Source organism: Mesocricetus auratus, unplaced genomic scaffold (genome assembly GCF_017639785.1).
Source record: "Mesocricetus auratus isolate SY011 unplaced genomic scaffold, BCM_Maur_2.0 Super-Scaffold_15014, whole genome shotgun sequence".
In the NCBI taxonomy this organism is placed as follows: Eukaryota; Metazoa; Chordata; class Mammalia; order Rodentia; family Cricetidae; genus Mesocricetus; species Mesocricetus auratus.
Window position 1 is genome coordinate 14,459,638 of NW_024429186.1, and position 15,989 is coordinate 14,475,626.

The following is a 15,989-nucleotide window of genomic DNA, read 5'->3' on the forward strand; positions in this document are numbered from 1 at the left end:
TGGGCGTTTAAGGTGGGAGGTTTGAAACTTTGAGACCAGCCTGGGAAAGATAACTATAAATTAGCATGGATACCTATGATCAGATCCTGTCACAGAAAAGGAGGCAGAAGAAAACTTGAGTCACTGCTGTAAAGGGAAAAGCCAGTACCGTTTATAATTAATACAGAAACATAAAAACCAGATATAGAGTTGGGCGTTAGTGGCGCACGCCTTAAATCCCAACACTCAGGAGGCAGAGGCAGGTGGATCTCTGTGAATTCGAGGCCCGCTTAGTCTACAGAGTGAGTTCCAGGATAGCCAGGATTATAAAGAGATACCCTGTCTCTAAAAACCAAAACCAAAGCCAAAAACCAAATAAACAAGCAAACAACAACAGCAGCAACAAAACCCAGGTGTGGTTACATATACCTGTAATCCCAGCACCTGGGAACTCCAAGAGTCAGAAACTTGAAGCCATTCTTAGCTATCTATTGAGGTCAACCTGAGCTACATCAGCCACACATAATTCTCCATACATCTCTACAGATACAGCGATATAGATAGACATGCATCTAAAATCTAACTAGGTATCACATACACACACAGTGAGGCTCAGTGCCCCTGATTCTTTGGGGCCCCACGGCATATCTTGCTGATGGCTTCAAGTCGATTTGTTTTAAACATTAGCAAGTGCCAGACAGTGCTGAACGACAGACACACCCAACAGAGACACTCAATGACTTGGAAGAAACTGGAGGGAATAGTTCCTGCCTTCGAGTCTGTCCACTCTTGGCATGATTCCCAGGGCTGCTCTGAGAGCACAGCTAACCTTTGCTTTCCTGCTGTCTCCCTCTCAATCACCCTGGACAGGACATTGCCAAGGATTTCCCTAGGGGCCAGGAGTCTTTGAACAGGTTGGAGGAGCAGGCTGAGGGTGTCATTCGGAACACCTCTCCCTTGGGTGCGGAGAAGATCTCCGGGGAGCTGGAGGAGATGCGGGGCATCCTGGAGAAGCTGAGAGTCCTCTGGAATGAGGAGGAAGAGAGGCTGCGGGACCTGCTCCAGGCCAAGGGGGCCTGTGAGCAGCAGATCCTGAGACTGGAGATGGAGCTGGGAGAGTTCAAGAAAAGCCTCCAGAGATTGGCCCACGAGAGCTTGGAGCCCGTGATGAAGACAGCCACAGATGATGAGCTGGTGGCCCACTGGAGGCTGTTCTCGGTAAGCACTGGGGTGCATTGGGCCTCAGGTTGCCCCTTAGAGTTACTCTGTGACAAAGCGTCGTAATCGGGTCTTACGCACACTCTCTGATTCTTTGGCACCTGAGCTCCCTGAAAGGGTCATTGAGAAGGAAGGTGTTTATTCCCATTTTTCAGAAGAAACTGAGGCCTGAAATATTTTCCTGCCTTGCAATCTCTAAAGCCACACAATAAGTTGGTGGCTAATTAAGACCCAAGGAACACAAGCCATCCAGACGTGGACTTGCAAGCCCCTTCCTACTTAGCACTGGGATAAGGGACGGGTGCTCTGGCCGGGAGCAGTGAGGTCAGAGGTGGGGAGAAGATGAGAGGCAAACCCAGGGTAGGGCCTGGGGAGGTGGAGGAAGGGCACCTATTTGGGGAAGCCCATGTAGGCTCCCACCCACTCAGGAAGTCCTAGTCACCTTCATGTTACTGTAACAAAACAGCAGAGGCAACCGACTTAACAAGGAACAAAGGTTTGTTGTGGCGCATGTTACTGAGGTGTCATGAGAGATCCAGTGACTATATTTCTTTGGGCCTCTGGCAGGGCCAGTGTGCCATGATGAGAGTCTACGGCAGAGTAAACCATTCACCTCTTAAGCCAGGAAGTAGGGCCAGCCAGGAAGACAAGACAAACAGGCCCTTATGGACCCCTTCAATGTCACAGAAGGGTTTTAGATAAAGATTCCCAACACTCCCCAACCCATTACTTTGTTGTTAATATCATGATTTGGTGGAAGGAAATATCTGAAGCTATTGCTGGAGCTCAATGGTGGAACTTTAATAGCTTGCACAAGACTCCAGGTTCCTTCGCTAGTCCCTCGAGCAGGCGGCCATTGAAGGAAATATCTTTTTAAAAAGTCACCCGATCTCTCTTCTGCCCCACCACGGTACTAAGGTGTCCTCCTCTGTCCTTTACACTGGGAGCTCTTTCACCCAGCCTCCCAGCAGGCCTGCTCGCACTGATCTTTCTACAAAGGCGATCAGGCGTCTTCAAGGGCCACCAGCTTCAGTCTGAGTTGGAGCGTGGGGCACTGGTTGAGAATGGGGATTGTGGAACCAGACCGCATGGGTTCAGGCTGGCTCCTCTCTCCTGGCAGCTTTGGGGGAATGGTTTTAACTTCAGGTGTATGAATTTGGACTAACAGCAGCAGGGCGGGAGAAAGGGCTTAGCATCTAAAAATGTCGGAACTTAAGAGGTTTTTGACATGAGTCCTGCTTGCTAACCAATGTTCCACATTCCCGAAATCCCTTCTGTTGGAGCTCTGTGCTTCAGAGTTATCCTTTATGTTAGTGCCGGGAATTGAACCCAGGTGGGGGCCTACAGTTTAAGATACCCCAGAACCAGAGGGCAGGGCTGCATCCATCCAATGGAAGCAACTACAGCAGAATGGAGCTACATGTCACAGTGTCACTGTGGGGAAGATGACCCGTGTGTAACTGGGCTGCTACAGGGAAGGGACCAGGGGCCGAGCCTAAGGGTAAGATTCCCCCAGGCCATTCCCTTGGTGACAAGGTCCTCAGCCTGGCCAGTCCCCAGCCTCTACTCAGCCCCTGCACACACACTGTCACTCCCCTAAGGAGCCTCACTAGTGTCTGGTTGTCATGTCTTGCAGGGGACACGGGCTGCACTGGCTTCAGAGGAGCCCCGTGTAGACCGGCTACAAACTCAACTGAAGGAACTTGTCACTTTCCCCGACCTGCAGTCTCTTTCTGACAGCGTGGTAGCTGCCATTCAGGAATATCAAAGGTACTCAGAGAGGTTGAGGGTGGGCGGGACTAAGGGTGGGTGGGACTCAGGGTGCTGGATACTTGGCTTCCCTTGTGTAGAGGATGGAGTGTTGGGGGATGCCAAGTCTCTACTCAGTGGAGACTGCCCTCTCCTCATTCTTGCATGTGGCTCCCAGCAAGAGGCGTGCGTAAGCTTTGCTTCCATTACTCCATTTGCCTGGGTCTTGAGTGACTGGACATTGCAGGGGCGGGCTTTGCCATGCAGTGTCGTAAGGGAGGGCTGCTATGTTAGTGAGCACCACTCCTCTACCTCTGACCATGCTTTGCCTCTGATCCCCTCTCTGCCGGTGGGCACAGTTGGGCTCAGCAAAGCGTAGAGCAGTGACCTCCCTCTGCAGAAATGAGCACTGCACATTTAGGGCGCTCACCGTTTTATGCCAAGAATGCATCCTAAAAACAGCTCAGCCGTCCCAGTAGCACCCCTCTAGTACATCTTACACTGCTGCCTGGTTATGAGGGATTCCTTTAGAGTGGACACAGGAGCTTCATCTGGCTGTGTCTCTCACCCACAGCTGTCCCTAGGCTCCACATCTGTAAAAGTGGGATAGCGCCTACATTCTGCTGCCCGATGTTGAAGCAGGGCTAGGCTAGGACTTGGGCTTGCTATACACAGAACAGACAAAGGCATAGTAGCCATGGGTCTCCTCTCCTTCAGCTTGGTCTGCCCAGTTAATCAGGATCAGGGTGCTTTATCTGGTGTTGGATCTTGTATATGAAAACTTGCTGATAGGAAGTAGCTGACTCTGGCGTGTTATCTTAACCAGGGTTGGGTTTGGACTGACTGGGCAGAACCAGGTTAGGTCTCCATGGTTTAACCCCCAAGGCTTTTGGTCTCCTGCCTTGAAGCTGGGCTAGCTCTGTGTGAAGACAGCTCATGCCCTTTTATCCGGAGAGCCCGGCTTTCAAGGTCCCAGCTTCATGAAGGGTATGGCTGTCAGAACATGCTGCTTTTAGTGTCCTCCTTCAGGGGGCTGGTACAGGCTAGCTCATCTGCAGCACCCTCTTCTAGGCTGACAAATGCCCTTAGGCTCAAAGTAGCTCTGGGTCCCAGACCCACGTTTTCATCGTTTATTTCTTTTAAAACTTGGATTGAGTGGGCAGGGCAGTCTCTAGCTTTCTGTTACTAAGAAGCCTCCAGTGTCACAAATGTTCCTGGGAGCGGTGTGAAGGGCATCAAGATTACGGAAGTTTCTAGCAGCAGTGCGAGGAGCGAGCGCTGTGTTACTCGTTCTTCAGATGAGGAAACCGGGCCTTGACGGTTGAGCCACAGAGGTCACAGCTGCTTTGCCTGACTCTAGACCTTCAGCTTTTCAGATCCTGAGGACCCAGAGGATACTCGTGTATCTCATTTCCTTGAGTGCCTCCAGGCCTGAGAGAGCCAAGGGTCTGTCCTGGGGAAGCCCCCAGGCATGTATGTGATCAGTGCTGTTCTGTCTGGGTGCTCACGAGTTCCCACCCACTTCCTATGCGTGTATCAGTGCACACTCGCAGCAGCCCGTGTGTTAGGAGGGCTTTGCCTGCCCCGGCAGCCTGGGCAGAGGCCTTACCCTGGACTGATCTCACTCTGTGCTCTCCGGGTCTGTGCCCCCTGCTGCCCTGGCAGTCTGAAAGGAAAGAACAACAGGCTCCACCACGCAACTAGGGCAGAGCTGTGGCAGCGTCTGCAGCGGCCCCTCAATGACCTGCAGCTGTGGAAGGCCCTGGCCCAGAGGCTCCTGGATGTCACCACCAGCCTGCCGGACCTGCCCTCCGTTCACACCTTCCTACCGCAGATTGAGGTAAGCAGGCTTTGTGGGGCTGGGGAGGTGCTGGCCCAGGGCGTGGCCTCCCAGCTTCTGTCCCAGGGACAAGAGTGCACTTGGCTCCTCGAGACACCTGGGTCCAGCTGACTGCTCGGTGTCAGCCAGGTACCGAGTGTACAGGAAGGGTCATCACTTGTCTCAGGGACAAAAGTTGTCCTTGGTCCTCAGGTAGAGCCAAAGCCTCCTGTGAGTTTCACAGACCTTCTGGAAGCTACAAGGAATTTTGTCTCCCTTGGGGCCCCCACCATAGGTAGAGTATTAATGGCTCTGCAAGAGAGTGGTGTAGCAAGTCATTGCCTTTGTTGCATCTTCAATGACAGTCTGATCAGTGGGGACTTCAAACACCGAGGCCATTGTGCCAATTTAATGGCTCAACGGTGTCATCTGGAACCCAGGCTCTCCTAGCTCCAAGGCATGTCTCTTTCTGGCCCCCACTTACGCCGAGTAGAAAGCAGTACTTGTTATTGGTGGGAACTGCACAGGGGCCCAAGATCTCGCCCCATCACCATTCTCACTGCCAACAAGGAGGGAAAGCCTTCCTGGGAGTCTTTCATCTCATTGGTCGGGCATGTCATGTGACCACCCTTTAAACCAGAGCCTGGCTGAAGATGGTGAAATTGTCATGACTGGCTGCACCAGTAACACTAACAATTCTGGGCCTTCAGTTGGGCACAAGACAAATGTGGGCTGTTTGGAGAGAGAGGGATGGTTACAGAGAGGGCATTTGGCAGCATCCACCACGGAGTGCCTCAACACTGGGGCTTTGATTGGCTCATAAACCTTGCTTTGTGCTACCATTGCGCTCTGAGTCCATGAGATGCTCTTGGGTCCCGGGATCCTCAGACACACAGAGCAGAGAGAGGCATGAAAATGTGCCGGATGTCAACTGCATTTTATATTAGTTTTTGTTCTGATTATGGAAACATTCCTACAGTCCCGTGAAAGCATAAAGATTTCTGGAAAGTTAAACAAAAAGTACCCCCACCCCACAAAGCACAGGACCACCATCATCATACCGAGTAGTTTTCCCCTCGCTGTTCTGGCCTACTGGGCGTTGCTGGGAGAGTCTTTACTCAGGGTTGACCCTGCTCCCCCTGGAGAACACGGCTCAGCCTGCAGCTTGGAGCTGCCCATGTGTGAGCCTGAGGTTGATGATAGGAATCACTCCATTGCTCTTCAACTTATTCACTGAACCCGGAGCTCACTTGGTGTGACTAGTCTTGCTAGCCAGCTTGCTTTAGGGATCCCTGGCCCCTCTGTCTTCATAAGCTGAAATCACAGTCATCACTCCCATGCAGCATCTATTTGGGTTTCTTTGGATTCAAACTCAGGTCCTCAGGCTTGTTCAGCCAGCGCCTCAATTGTTGGCCTGTCTCCCCAACTTCAATCTCTCCCTAATTATTTATTTTATTTAGTTTTTGAGACAGGGTCTCACTCTGTGGGCCTGGCTAGCCTAGAACTTACTATGTAGACCAGACTGGCCATGAACTTAAAGAGATCTGCCCGTTTCTTCCCTCCAAATGCTGAGGTTAGACTTGTACCATTAAGCCTAGCTCCATAGTTACTGACAGCGGGACAGGATCTGCCTCCCAAGGGTTGGACAGATGCCTTCTCCCATGTTTAGGCACTGAAGGATGATGCTGGCCATCTCTCTCTTTTTTTAAAGTGGAAAAACAAATTTCATTATATGTATGCCCGTGTGTGGGTATGTGCATGTGAGCAGAGGTACCCGAGGAGGCCAGGGCAACAGAGCTCCCTGGAATTAGATCTGAACAAATTCTGTCCTGAAGCTGGAGTTAGAGTTGGTTGTCGGGAACTGGACTTAGGTCCTCTGCAATAGTAACATGCTCTGCTAACTATTATGCTATCTCTGTGACTGTGGTGGTCATCTTTCTGAATTTTTTATTTTATTATTTTTGTGTGTGTGGATGTTTTGACTGTGTGTATCTATGCACACAGAGGCCAGAAGAGGGCATCAGATCTCCAGAAAGGAGAATTACAGACACTTGTCAGATGTTATGTAGGTGCTGGGAATCGAGCCCAGGTCCCATGGAAGGGTGGCCTCTTAGTGGGTGAGTCCTGTCTCCATGGTCATCTTTTTTAGATGATCCTCATGGACATCTATGAAATGATCCCAAGTGAAATTTGTGTGTACTACAAACCTCAATTTTCAGTCAGAATGTCCTAAACCTGTCCTTTTATTTATGAAATTCATCCAGACCTTTCCATGTGAAAGAGAAAAAATCTAATTAATTTACAATTTTTGTGTATTAAGGATCATGTCATATAGCTGTGGACTTTGGAGACAGAGACAGGAGAATTGCTGTGAGTTCAAGACCAGCCTAGGCTATGTAGTAATCTGCAGGCCAGCTTTGGCTACAGAGTAAAACTTTGTCTTGAACAACAACAACAAAAAAAGAAAGAAAGAAAGAAAAAAGTCTATTGTCTCCTAGGTCTCAAAGCCAGAGGTCCAAAAGCAAGGTGTTTTCAGGAATTTCAGAAGGATTGTTGGTGATGGACACTCTGGAACAATGGTTCTCAACCTGTGGGTTGTGACCTCCACAGGGTCAGAGATCCTGCATATCAGATATTTACATTATGATTCCTGGCAGTAGCAAAACTACAGTTATGAAGTAGCAATGAAAATAATTTTATGATTGGGGGTCACCACAACGAGAGGAACTGTATTAAAGGGTCACAGCATTAGGAGGGTTGAGAACCGCTGGCGTAGAGGCATGGAGACTCACGCTGGTGAGGTGTGGGGGGGTCAGCGCTGGGGTACCTGCTTAGAAGCAACAGGCAGACAGGCGCCATGGTCCAGGTGAGAGAGGCTGAGCGTGCGCCATAGCTGGCGGCGGTGATGATGGAGGGGACAGCGTTTCCCGGAAAGAGGGGGGTGAATTGTTACTTGGCCTTTGCTAATGAGATGGGTGAGGCTGGGTAAAAGAAAACCAACATGGATCCTGAAATTCAGAGCCTCCCAGTATCACCGCTCCCACACAGCCATGGTGTGAGCTTGGGCCTGGCTGTCTGAGGTGCATGGGTACCTTGTCTCCCACAGGCGGCGCTAGCGGAAAGCTCCCGCCTGAAAGAGCAACTGGCGATGCTGCGGCTGAAGACGGACTTGCTGGGCAGCATCTTCGGCCAGGAGAGAGCAGCCGCTCTCCTGGAGCAGGTGGCAAGTTCCGTGAGGGACAGAGACTTACTGCATAACAGCCTTCTGCAGACGAAGAGCAAACTGCAGGTGAGCGGCCGCCGCTTCGCCCTGGAGCTCTGCCAGGGCGTGGGCACAGCCCTTCTGCGTATTCTGATTTCAGCCCCACCCCTGCCCAGGGGCTCCGGATATATGCCTTGGTTTCCCACAACCTCAGGTTCTGTGTCTGTAGACGGGGCAGGACTCTCACGTGACCCCTCTAACTGGCTCCCTAGTCACCTGTCTGCTGCTGGTCACTCCTAACCCTGTTTTCTACATTTCAATCAAGTCTTCGGTAGAGAGGATGGACAAGCAGAGATGGGTGGGTGAGAAGACTCAGCCAGTGAAGGCGCTTGCTGCCCGGTCTCTACCTGATTTCAGTCCCCAGGTCCCAGATGGTAGGAGAAAACCAACTCCTACAGTTGTCACCTCCCCATGTTTATGTATGTGTGCGCACATACGCGCGCGCGCGCGCGCGCGCACACACACACATTAAATGTAATAGAAAATGCAGACACAAGTGTTTGCTAATTTTCACCCACCATGATTCTAGGAGTGAATGTAGGTGGAGTTTTTCATCAGGACTGCCTGTCAATTCCCAAATAACCACACAGACTTAATTATAAATGCTTGACTGATAGCTTATGCTTATTACTAACTAGCTTTTACAACTTAAATTAACCCATATTTCTTTTCTTTTCTTTTTTTTTTTTTTTTTTTTTTTTTTTTTTTGGTTTTTACGAGACAGGGTTTCTCTGTATTGTTTTGAAGGCTGTCGGTCCAGCCTGGCCTCGAACTCACAGAGATCCGCCTGCCTCTGCCTCCCGAGTGCTGGGATTAAAGGCGTGCGCCACCACCGCCCAGCCATATTTCTTACCTGTGTTCTGCCACATGGTGGTACCTTTTTTCAGAACGGCACGTTCATCTTGCTTCTCTCTGCATCTCCTGGCGACTCCTCCCTCTTCTCCCCAGTCTCTCTTTATGACTGCATGCCCCGCCTAACCTTTTCCTGCCTAGCTATTGACCAGTCAGCTCTTTATTAACCAATTAGAGTAATACATATTCACAGTGTACAAAAAGATTGTTACACAGCAAGTGAACGTTATTAATGGCATGCTCTTGACTGCATTAAGTCAGAGCCATGGCTTGGCACTCTGCAGACAGCCTGTTCTAGCTGCCAAATGTTTGCTGAGTGGCTAGTAATAGCTACGGTCTACAGGTGTTGGCTCTGGGCCAGGCAGCTGCTACTCTTTGTCCAGCTGACACTGTGGGGGGGGGCGGTGCCACCAGCTTTCCTGCTTTACAGGTGAGGAGAGTCTGTCGGGTATCTCATTGTAGAGGGGTCAGGGTTCAGGCTGCATCACCTGACTCCAAGCCCGCGATCTTACTTCATCAGCAGGATGAGGCAGGGTTGCAGAAGCTGGGGGAGCCAGAAAGGAAGTGAGGTCTTCACTCTCACGCCGCCGACGCTGCTGGTGGGGGCAGCACGCACAAGGGCAGCTACAGAGGGTGTCTGCAGAGCCGTCTAAGCAAAGGTCTAGCACAGAGGCTCTCAACCTTCCCAACACTGTGACCTTTAATACAGCTCCTCACGCTGTGGTGACCCCCAACCACTAGATTATTTTTGTTGCTATTTCATAACCATAACTTTGCTACTGTTATGAATCATATTGTAAGTATCTGTGTTGCCTAATCATCTTAGGTTCCCCATAAAAGGTTCATTCAACCCCCAAGGGGGTCTCCACCCAAAGGTTGAGAACCTCTGATATACAGGCTGCTCCTGCTGCTGCAGCTGCTGCAAGGGTCCAGGCAGAGGAGATGCTGGCCCAACTCTGCCTCTACGGCAGGGACTCAGATGGAAATGAGGAGGCAGGCCTGTGTTCTAATAAAATCTTATTTATAAACAAGCTTCTGCTGAGAGTTGGTGTATGGGGGAGGGCTGCTCTTGAGGCCCGCGGCTAAAGAGAACACTGGAGTGACCCATAAGGGAGGGCTTTCTGGAGGAGATGAGTCCGGAGGGAGTGTGGAGAGAGCCACCCAGCCCAGTGTCAGGCCTTACAAGGTGCTCTGAGAAAAATACTTCATTTGTAGTTCTGTTTGCAGAGCCTGCTCGCCCAGCACAAAGACTTCGGGGTGGCTTTTGACCCCCTCCACAGGAAGCTCCTAGATCTCCAAGCCAGGATCCAAGCAGAGAAAGGGCTTCAGCGGGACCTTCCTGGAAAGCAGGTCCAGCTCTTAAGGTTGCAGGTGAGAAGGAGTGGCCCTGTCACCCAGAGCACTGTTGCCTGCGCAGGAGCTCCCCCTCCTGGCAGCAAACCGCAAAGCAGTCACCACCCTGAGCCTAAGGTCCTTTCTGCAGACCTAACTCTTAGTAGATATCTGCTTGTTCAGCTGTTAGCACCACCAAGCCGCCGAGTCTAACGGGGCCACAAACAGTTCTTTTTGTTTGCCCCTGGGTTCCGAAGTCTGAACAACGGCACTCATTTTGGTTCTCCTTTTATTCGGTTCGGGACTCCAGCCAATGGGGTGGTGCCATCCACATTCAATGTGGGTTTTCCCTCTTCGGTATTTGGAAATACCCCATAGACACACCCAGAGGGGTCTTCTAGATCTAAATCCAGTCAAGTTGGCAATGAGGGCTAACTGTCGTATGAACTATTTTTGTTGAGTCCGGAGACTTTCAGTTGAATAAACCAATTTTGCGATTAGGAAGATGTTTCCTATCACGTGTGGACTGCGTGCAGGCGAGTCATTGGGAATCGCTGGTTGGCTGAGGAGCTTTACTGGTTTTTATCATGCACATGACACAATGTTTATTGTTTCAAACCCAAACATGGTTCCTGTGTAAGCCAACAGGATTCTCTGGAAAACATTAAGGGTGGTACATTTGAGGCTTTAACACTGAAGTGGGTATAATTCTTCATAACAGCCAGTGGTCACTCAGTGAGAGTCCAGACGTGAGTTTCTTTCCCAAGACGCTGTCTGGTCTTTCCTATAGTTTATTTTAATAGTACCCCAGGATATTTGTGTCTGAATTTTACAGATTCATTTGCCCTGAACGGGAATCTGTTGGACCACCCATGTGGTACAGCCACTGACAGAGAGAGCATGCTACCCTGGGAACCCCAACCAGGGGCTCTCCCACTCAGCCCCTACCCCACTGGGCCTCCAGCGTGGAGGGGCTTCTGGGATGGGTGGAGGGGATTCTGGGATGGATGGAGGGGCTTCTGGGATGGATGGAGGGGATTCTGGGTGGAGGGGATTCTGGGTGGAGGGGATTCTGGGGTGGATGGAGGGGCTTCTGGGTGGAGGGTTTTCTGGGTGAAGGGGCTTCTGGGATGGGTAGAGAGTCTTTTGTATTGAGGGACTTCTGCGATGGAAGGTCTTCTGGGTGGATGGATTGATGGGCTTTTGGATAGATGGAGAGGATTCTGGGATGGATGGAGGGGCTTCCAGATGGAAGGTCTTCTGGGTGGAGGGGATTCTGGGATGGGTAGAGAGTCTTTTGTATTGAGGGACTTCTGCGATGGAAGGTCTTCTGGGTGGATGGATTGATGGGCTTTTGGATGGATGGAGGGGATTCTGGGATGGATGGAGGGTCTTCTGTATGGAGGGACTTCTGCAATGGAAGGTCTTCTGGGTGGATGGATTGATGGGCTTTTGGATGGATGGAGGGGCTTCTGGGATGGATGGAGGGGCTTCCAGATGGAGGGTCAGGTGGCCAAGCACACTTGCTCTTCTCTCCATCACAGGGCCTGCAGGAAGAGGGACTCGATCTGGGGACACAGATAGAGGCTGTGAGGCCTCTTGCCCAGGGGAACTCTGACCACCAACACAAAGTGGACCAGATTTCCTCTGACCAGCAAGCCCTGAAGAGGTCTCTGGAGGTAAGGGACCAGGGTAGGGCCTGAGCAGCAAGGGCCAGGTCTTAGAATCCTACACTCCCAGGTCCTTTCTCCTTCCATCCTCCATTCCTTCCAACCTCTTCTTCCCGTCATCATGTGTGTAACTTTGATTGTTGAGCAATTTCTGTAGGCCGGCTGTTGTTCTGGGCTCCAGTGTTCTGGGCACACACTGACAGGCAGGGCCCTGCATCCCTGGGGACTGGGCGGGTGGACGGTGAGTCAACAAGTCGGTGAGCGATGCCATGGTTTCACGTTGTGATGAGGGACACAGATGGAGAACAGAAAAGGCTGCCTTGTCCCATCTGCCCGTGTGGGTACACAGTTCCTGTTTGTGTCCCCTAGCCCTGGTGGCCTCAGAGCCTTGTTTGCAGCGCCCTCTAGTGGCCCTCTGAGCACTTTCTGGTGCACAGGATTGATTCCTCTTCCTGCAGTCAGGTGTTCAGAACCCCAGACTTCCTGACAATGACTGAGACAAGAGAGACTCAGGCTCCAGGGTCCCTACACACCCCCATTCAGACAGGCCTGGGTCTGCTTTTTAATTAAGCCCCAAGGAGCTCAAGCTCAAGAAAACTCAGTGCTAGGCTAACTTCTTCCAGCCCAGCTGGCCCTGTATACCCAGTTTCCATAGAAAACACCTTTTTTTTTTACCATCCTGAAGCTAACAGGTGGACACACCACTCTCACAGAAAATTTAGCAACGTCTAGAATAGAAAGAAAATTTTTAATTTATTTTTATTTTTATGTGCATTTGTGTTTTGCCTGCATGTATGTCTGTGAAAGGGTGTTGGATCCTGGAATTATAGACAGTTGTGAGTTGCCATGTGGGTTTTGGGAATTGAACCCCGGTCCTCTGGAAGAACAGTCAGTGCTCTTGATCTTTGAGCCATCTCTCCAGCCCCTAGAAAGAGACATCATAATCAAGTCATACATAAGTGGTTACAGATAAGCAAGCTCTGGTCATCATCAGGAGTCAGGAAATATTCCCTTCATGCCGCAACCACTAACTTCACTTCCTGCAGCATGGCTAGCACTACCTCTAGGGGTGAGATAAAATCTTGACCAAACCCAAGCACGGTCCTTAGTATAAAGCATGGGTGTGTCCCTAGCAAGTCAGTGGCCTCATTGGAACTTCAAAGACCTCCTTGCACCCATCTTAGTTAAGTTCCTATTGCTGTGAAGAGACACCATGGCCATGGCAACTCTTATAAAGGAGAGCATTTAGTTGTGGTGCTTTACAGTTCAGAGGTTCGGTCCATTATCATCATGGTGGAGCATGGCAGCGTGCAGGCAGACATGGTGCTGGAGAAGGAGCTGAGAGTTCTGCATCTGGATCTTCGGGTCACAGGAAATGAACTGGGTCTACACTGAGCATAGCTTGAGCATCTGAGACCTCAAAGCGCACCCCCCCCACAGTGACGCACTTCCTCCAACAAGGTCACACCTACTCCAACACAGCCACACCTCCTAATAGTGCCACTCCCTGTGATCTTATTGGGATCCATCCATACATACATACATACATTCAGACTACCACTGAACCCAATCCCAGGCCATGGCAAATAGGCCTTTTGTCACTGTGGACATGGGCGGCATGAGACAATTTTGTGGGATGTGGAGCAGTTCTGTCTCCCTCCCTCCGGGGAGTGAGAACACACTACATTGCCTGCTACTTTTGGCCCCTGATCCATCACTCTCCGTCACTCTCCGTCACAAATGCTTCCCCGGGAGTCTCTAGGAAACTTGGTGATGTCATACACCAGGACCTAAGGAGTGTTGTTGGCCTAAGTTACACCTTGTGTCTGGATGAATTCACTGATCCTGCTAAGTAAACTTGCATCTGTTATCTCAGGGACAAAGAAAGGGAATAGAGAGATAGGACAGTGTTCCCACCTTCTAGAAGCCCCTAGAAGTGGCAAATGTCAGCTCCAGAAACTATATCCAAATGGTGAGCTAGGCCAGTTGTTAGAGGACACATTTACCGGGTGTCATTAGCGGTCACAAGAGGGTGAAATCCCATCATGCTTCTGTAAAGAGAGACTGTCCCCCTTATTCAGACATCCAGTGCTTGTTAAGTCTAGTGAGTGTAAACTCCTCCTTCCCTCACAGCCAAGTGGCCTTCATGTCATCACTGTGACAAAGTACCTGACAAAGATGGCACTAGAAAGGTTTGCTTTGGCTCACAGTTCCTGGGTGTAGCTCCTCATGGTTCAGGGAACCATGGTGGCAGGAGCTTGAAGCAGCCAGTCTCACTGGGTCTTCAGTCAGGAAGTAGAAAGAGGTGGACTCTGGAGCCCTATGCAGACCAAGCCGGCCTCGAACCCACAGAGATCCAACTGTTTCCAGTTTTCTCCTTTTTCACGTAGCCCTGGGCCCTGACGCATGGAGTAGGGCAACTCACCTTTATGGAACATCTCACCCCAGTTAACCAAACCTAGACGATCTTTCAGAGACTGTTTCCATGGTGATTCTAGATCAAGTCAAGCTGACAAGCAAGGTTAGCTATCATGTCCACGGGGAGCATGTCAGAGCCCACAGGTCCCTGTGGCAGGAAGCCCTTGGGGGTAGTTAGCTAGTATTGGTAAGCAGGTCCTGGCAGTGTGGATGCAGAGGAGCAGGGCTTAGAAAATGTTTGAGGCCGAGTTGTTGAAGGTAGGTGCAGTATGCAGAATGCTAAATCCTCCATTGGGCTCATGCTTGGCAGGGGCCTGGCGTCCGTATCTCTGCCGGTGACTGTTTTTAATACAGGGGGCCCAGCATGGAGGCAGGAGAGCTTCAGGGTAACACAGTGAGAAAAGTGGCAGTGGACAGGAGTCTGGATGGTTCATGGTAGGCTGAAAAGGGGGCCTCAGAGAGTCCCAGGCAAGGGGACCAGAAGAACGGAGAATGACCATCCTCCTGAGGACAGTGCCCGGCTTTCCTGAAGACAGTGAAGAGGAGGGTCCATGATTCAGACATCTGAGAAACTGGCAGGCCCAGGAAACAGGATGCAGGGATGGAGGAATCAAACAAACAAACAAAAAACAAGATAGCTTGGAAAACCTTTGTACAGAATCATAAGCGTATGCAAAAAGAAAACAGTGAATCTCAAAGAACAAACATTTAAGAACCCTTACTAGCCTGCCTCATGCCCCGCCCACCATGAACTGTCTATCACTCCCCCTGGAAGACAGCCCCTCCCTCCGAGCTGTTTGCTCCACCCCTCCACACAATGCTTGCAGGTGTCTCCACCATAGTGCAGGGGGTCCCAGGCCGCCCATTCTTTTTAAAGACTATTTTTTATTTATTCTTTAACAATTTCACAAAGCACACAATGAATCTTCATCACGCCCACCTATTCCCCCTCCCACTTCTGAACCATCCCCACCTTTTCCTTTTTAAAAAATTGTAATCCACTGAGTGGTTAGTGCTGCCCATATGGGGAGAGGTGTGGGACCGCCCACTGAAATACGGGCAACCTAGCAGAGGCCATGCCCAAAGAAGAAATGACTCCTCATCCCCCTGTAACCTTCAGCTGCTGACAACTCTCAGGTAGGGGTGGGGCCTCTGGAGCCCCTCTCTTGCCCAAGCTGTTGTATTGACTGACTTGGTTCTCTAACTGTAGCTGCTGTGAGTTCGTAAGTTTGCCAACTGTACATGTCATAGCATCCTTCCCTTCCTCTGGCTCTTACATCCTTTTTACCCCATCTTCCATGATGGTCCCTAATCCTTGCTGGGGGCATACAGGCAGATCTAGGTGTCTTGCAGAATTGGGGTATCATTCACAGTCTGCCTGGGGCAGCATTCAGACTTCCTGACCCTCCTGGCTGTACCACAGGACCTTGTGGACAGTTGTCAGCAGAGCGTGCGGGAGCACTGCACCTTCAGCCACCGGCTGTCAGAGCTTCAGCAGTGGGTCACCGTGGTCACACAGACGCTGGAGTCACACCAAGGGGATGTGCATATGTGGGACGCTGAGACCCAGGAGACTGGACCTGAGGTAAGGTGCTGGTGCATCCTCCTGCCTGCATTCCCCTAAAGCATTCTGGATGAACTTCTTACTGGGGTACAGAGATCCCGCCAGACCAGTGCCTCACGTGTGTGT

The 15,989-nt window shown here is 50.8% G+C and overlaps 1 protein-coding gene and 1 long non-coding RNA gene across 7 annotated transcripts in view; one reads left to right on the plus strand and one right to left on the minus strand.

Moving 5' to 3' along the window:
• Positions 1–15,989, plus strand: part of Syne3 (spectrin repeat containing nuclear envelope family member 3) — a 92,430-nt gene that overhangs the window by 57,087 nt on the left and 19,354 nt on the right. For all 6 annotated transcript variants that reach the window (XM_040742560.1, XM_040742557.1, XM_005068354.4 and 3 more), the window contains 7 exons: positions 850–1,197; positions 2,834–2,967; positions 4,612–4,786; positions 7,872–8,054; positions 10,107–10,250; positions 11,756–11,890; positions 15,723–15,884. In XM_040742560.1, the coding sequence (XP_040598494.1) occupies positions 850–1,197; positions 2,834–2,967; positions 4,612–4,786; positions 7,872–8,054; positions 10,107–10,250; positions 11,756–11,890; positions 15,723–15,884 (1,281 nt within the window). The remainder of the gene's footprint in view (positions 1–849; positions 1,198–2,833; positions 2,968–4,611; positions 4,787–7,871; positions 8,055–10,106; positions 10,251–11,755; positions 11,891–15,722; positions 15,885–15,989) is intronic.
• On the minus strand, positions 7,440–7,989 carry LOC121139257. Its single transcript, XR_005876160.1, has 2 exons — positions 7,858–7,989; positions 7,440–7,746 (listed from the first exon to the last, which is right to left on the minus strand). It is a non-coding gene; the product is annotated as an uncharacterized LOC121139257 (long non-coding RNA).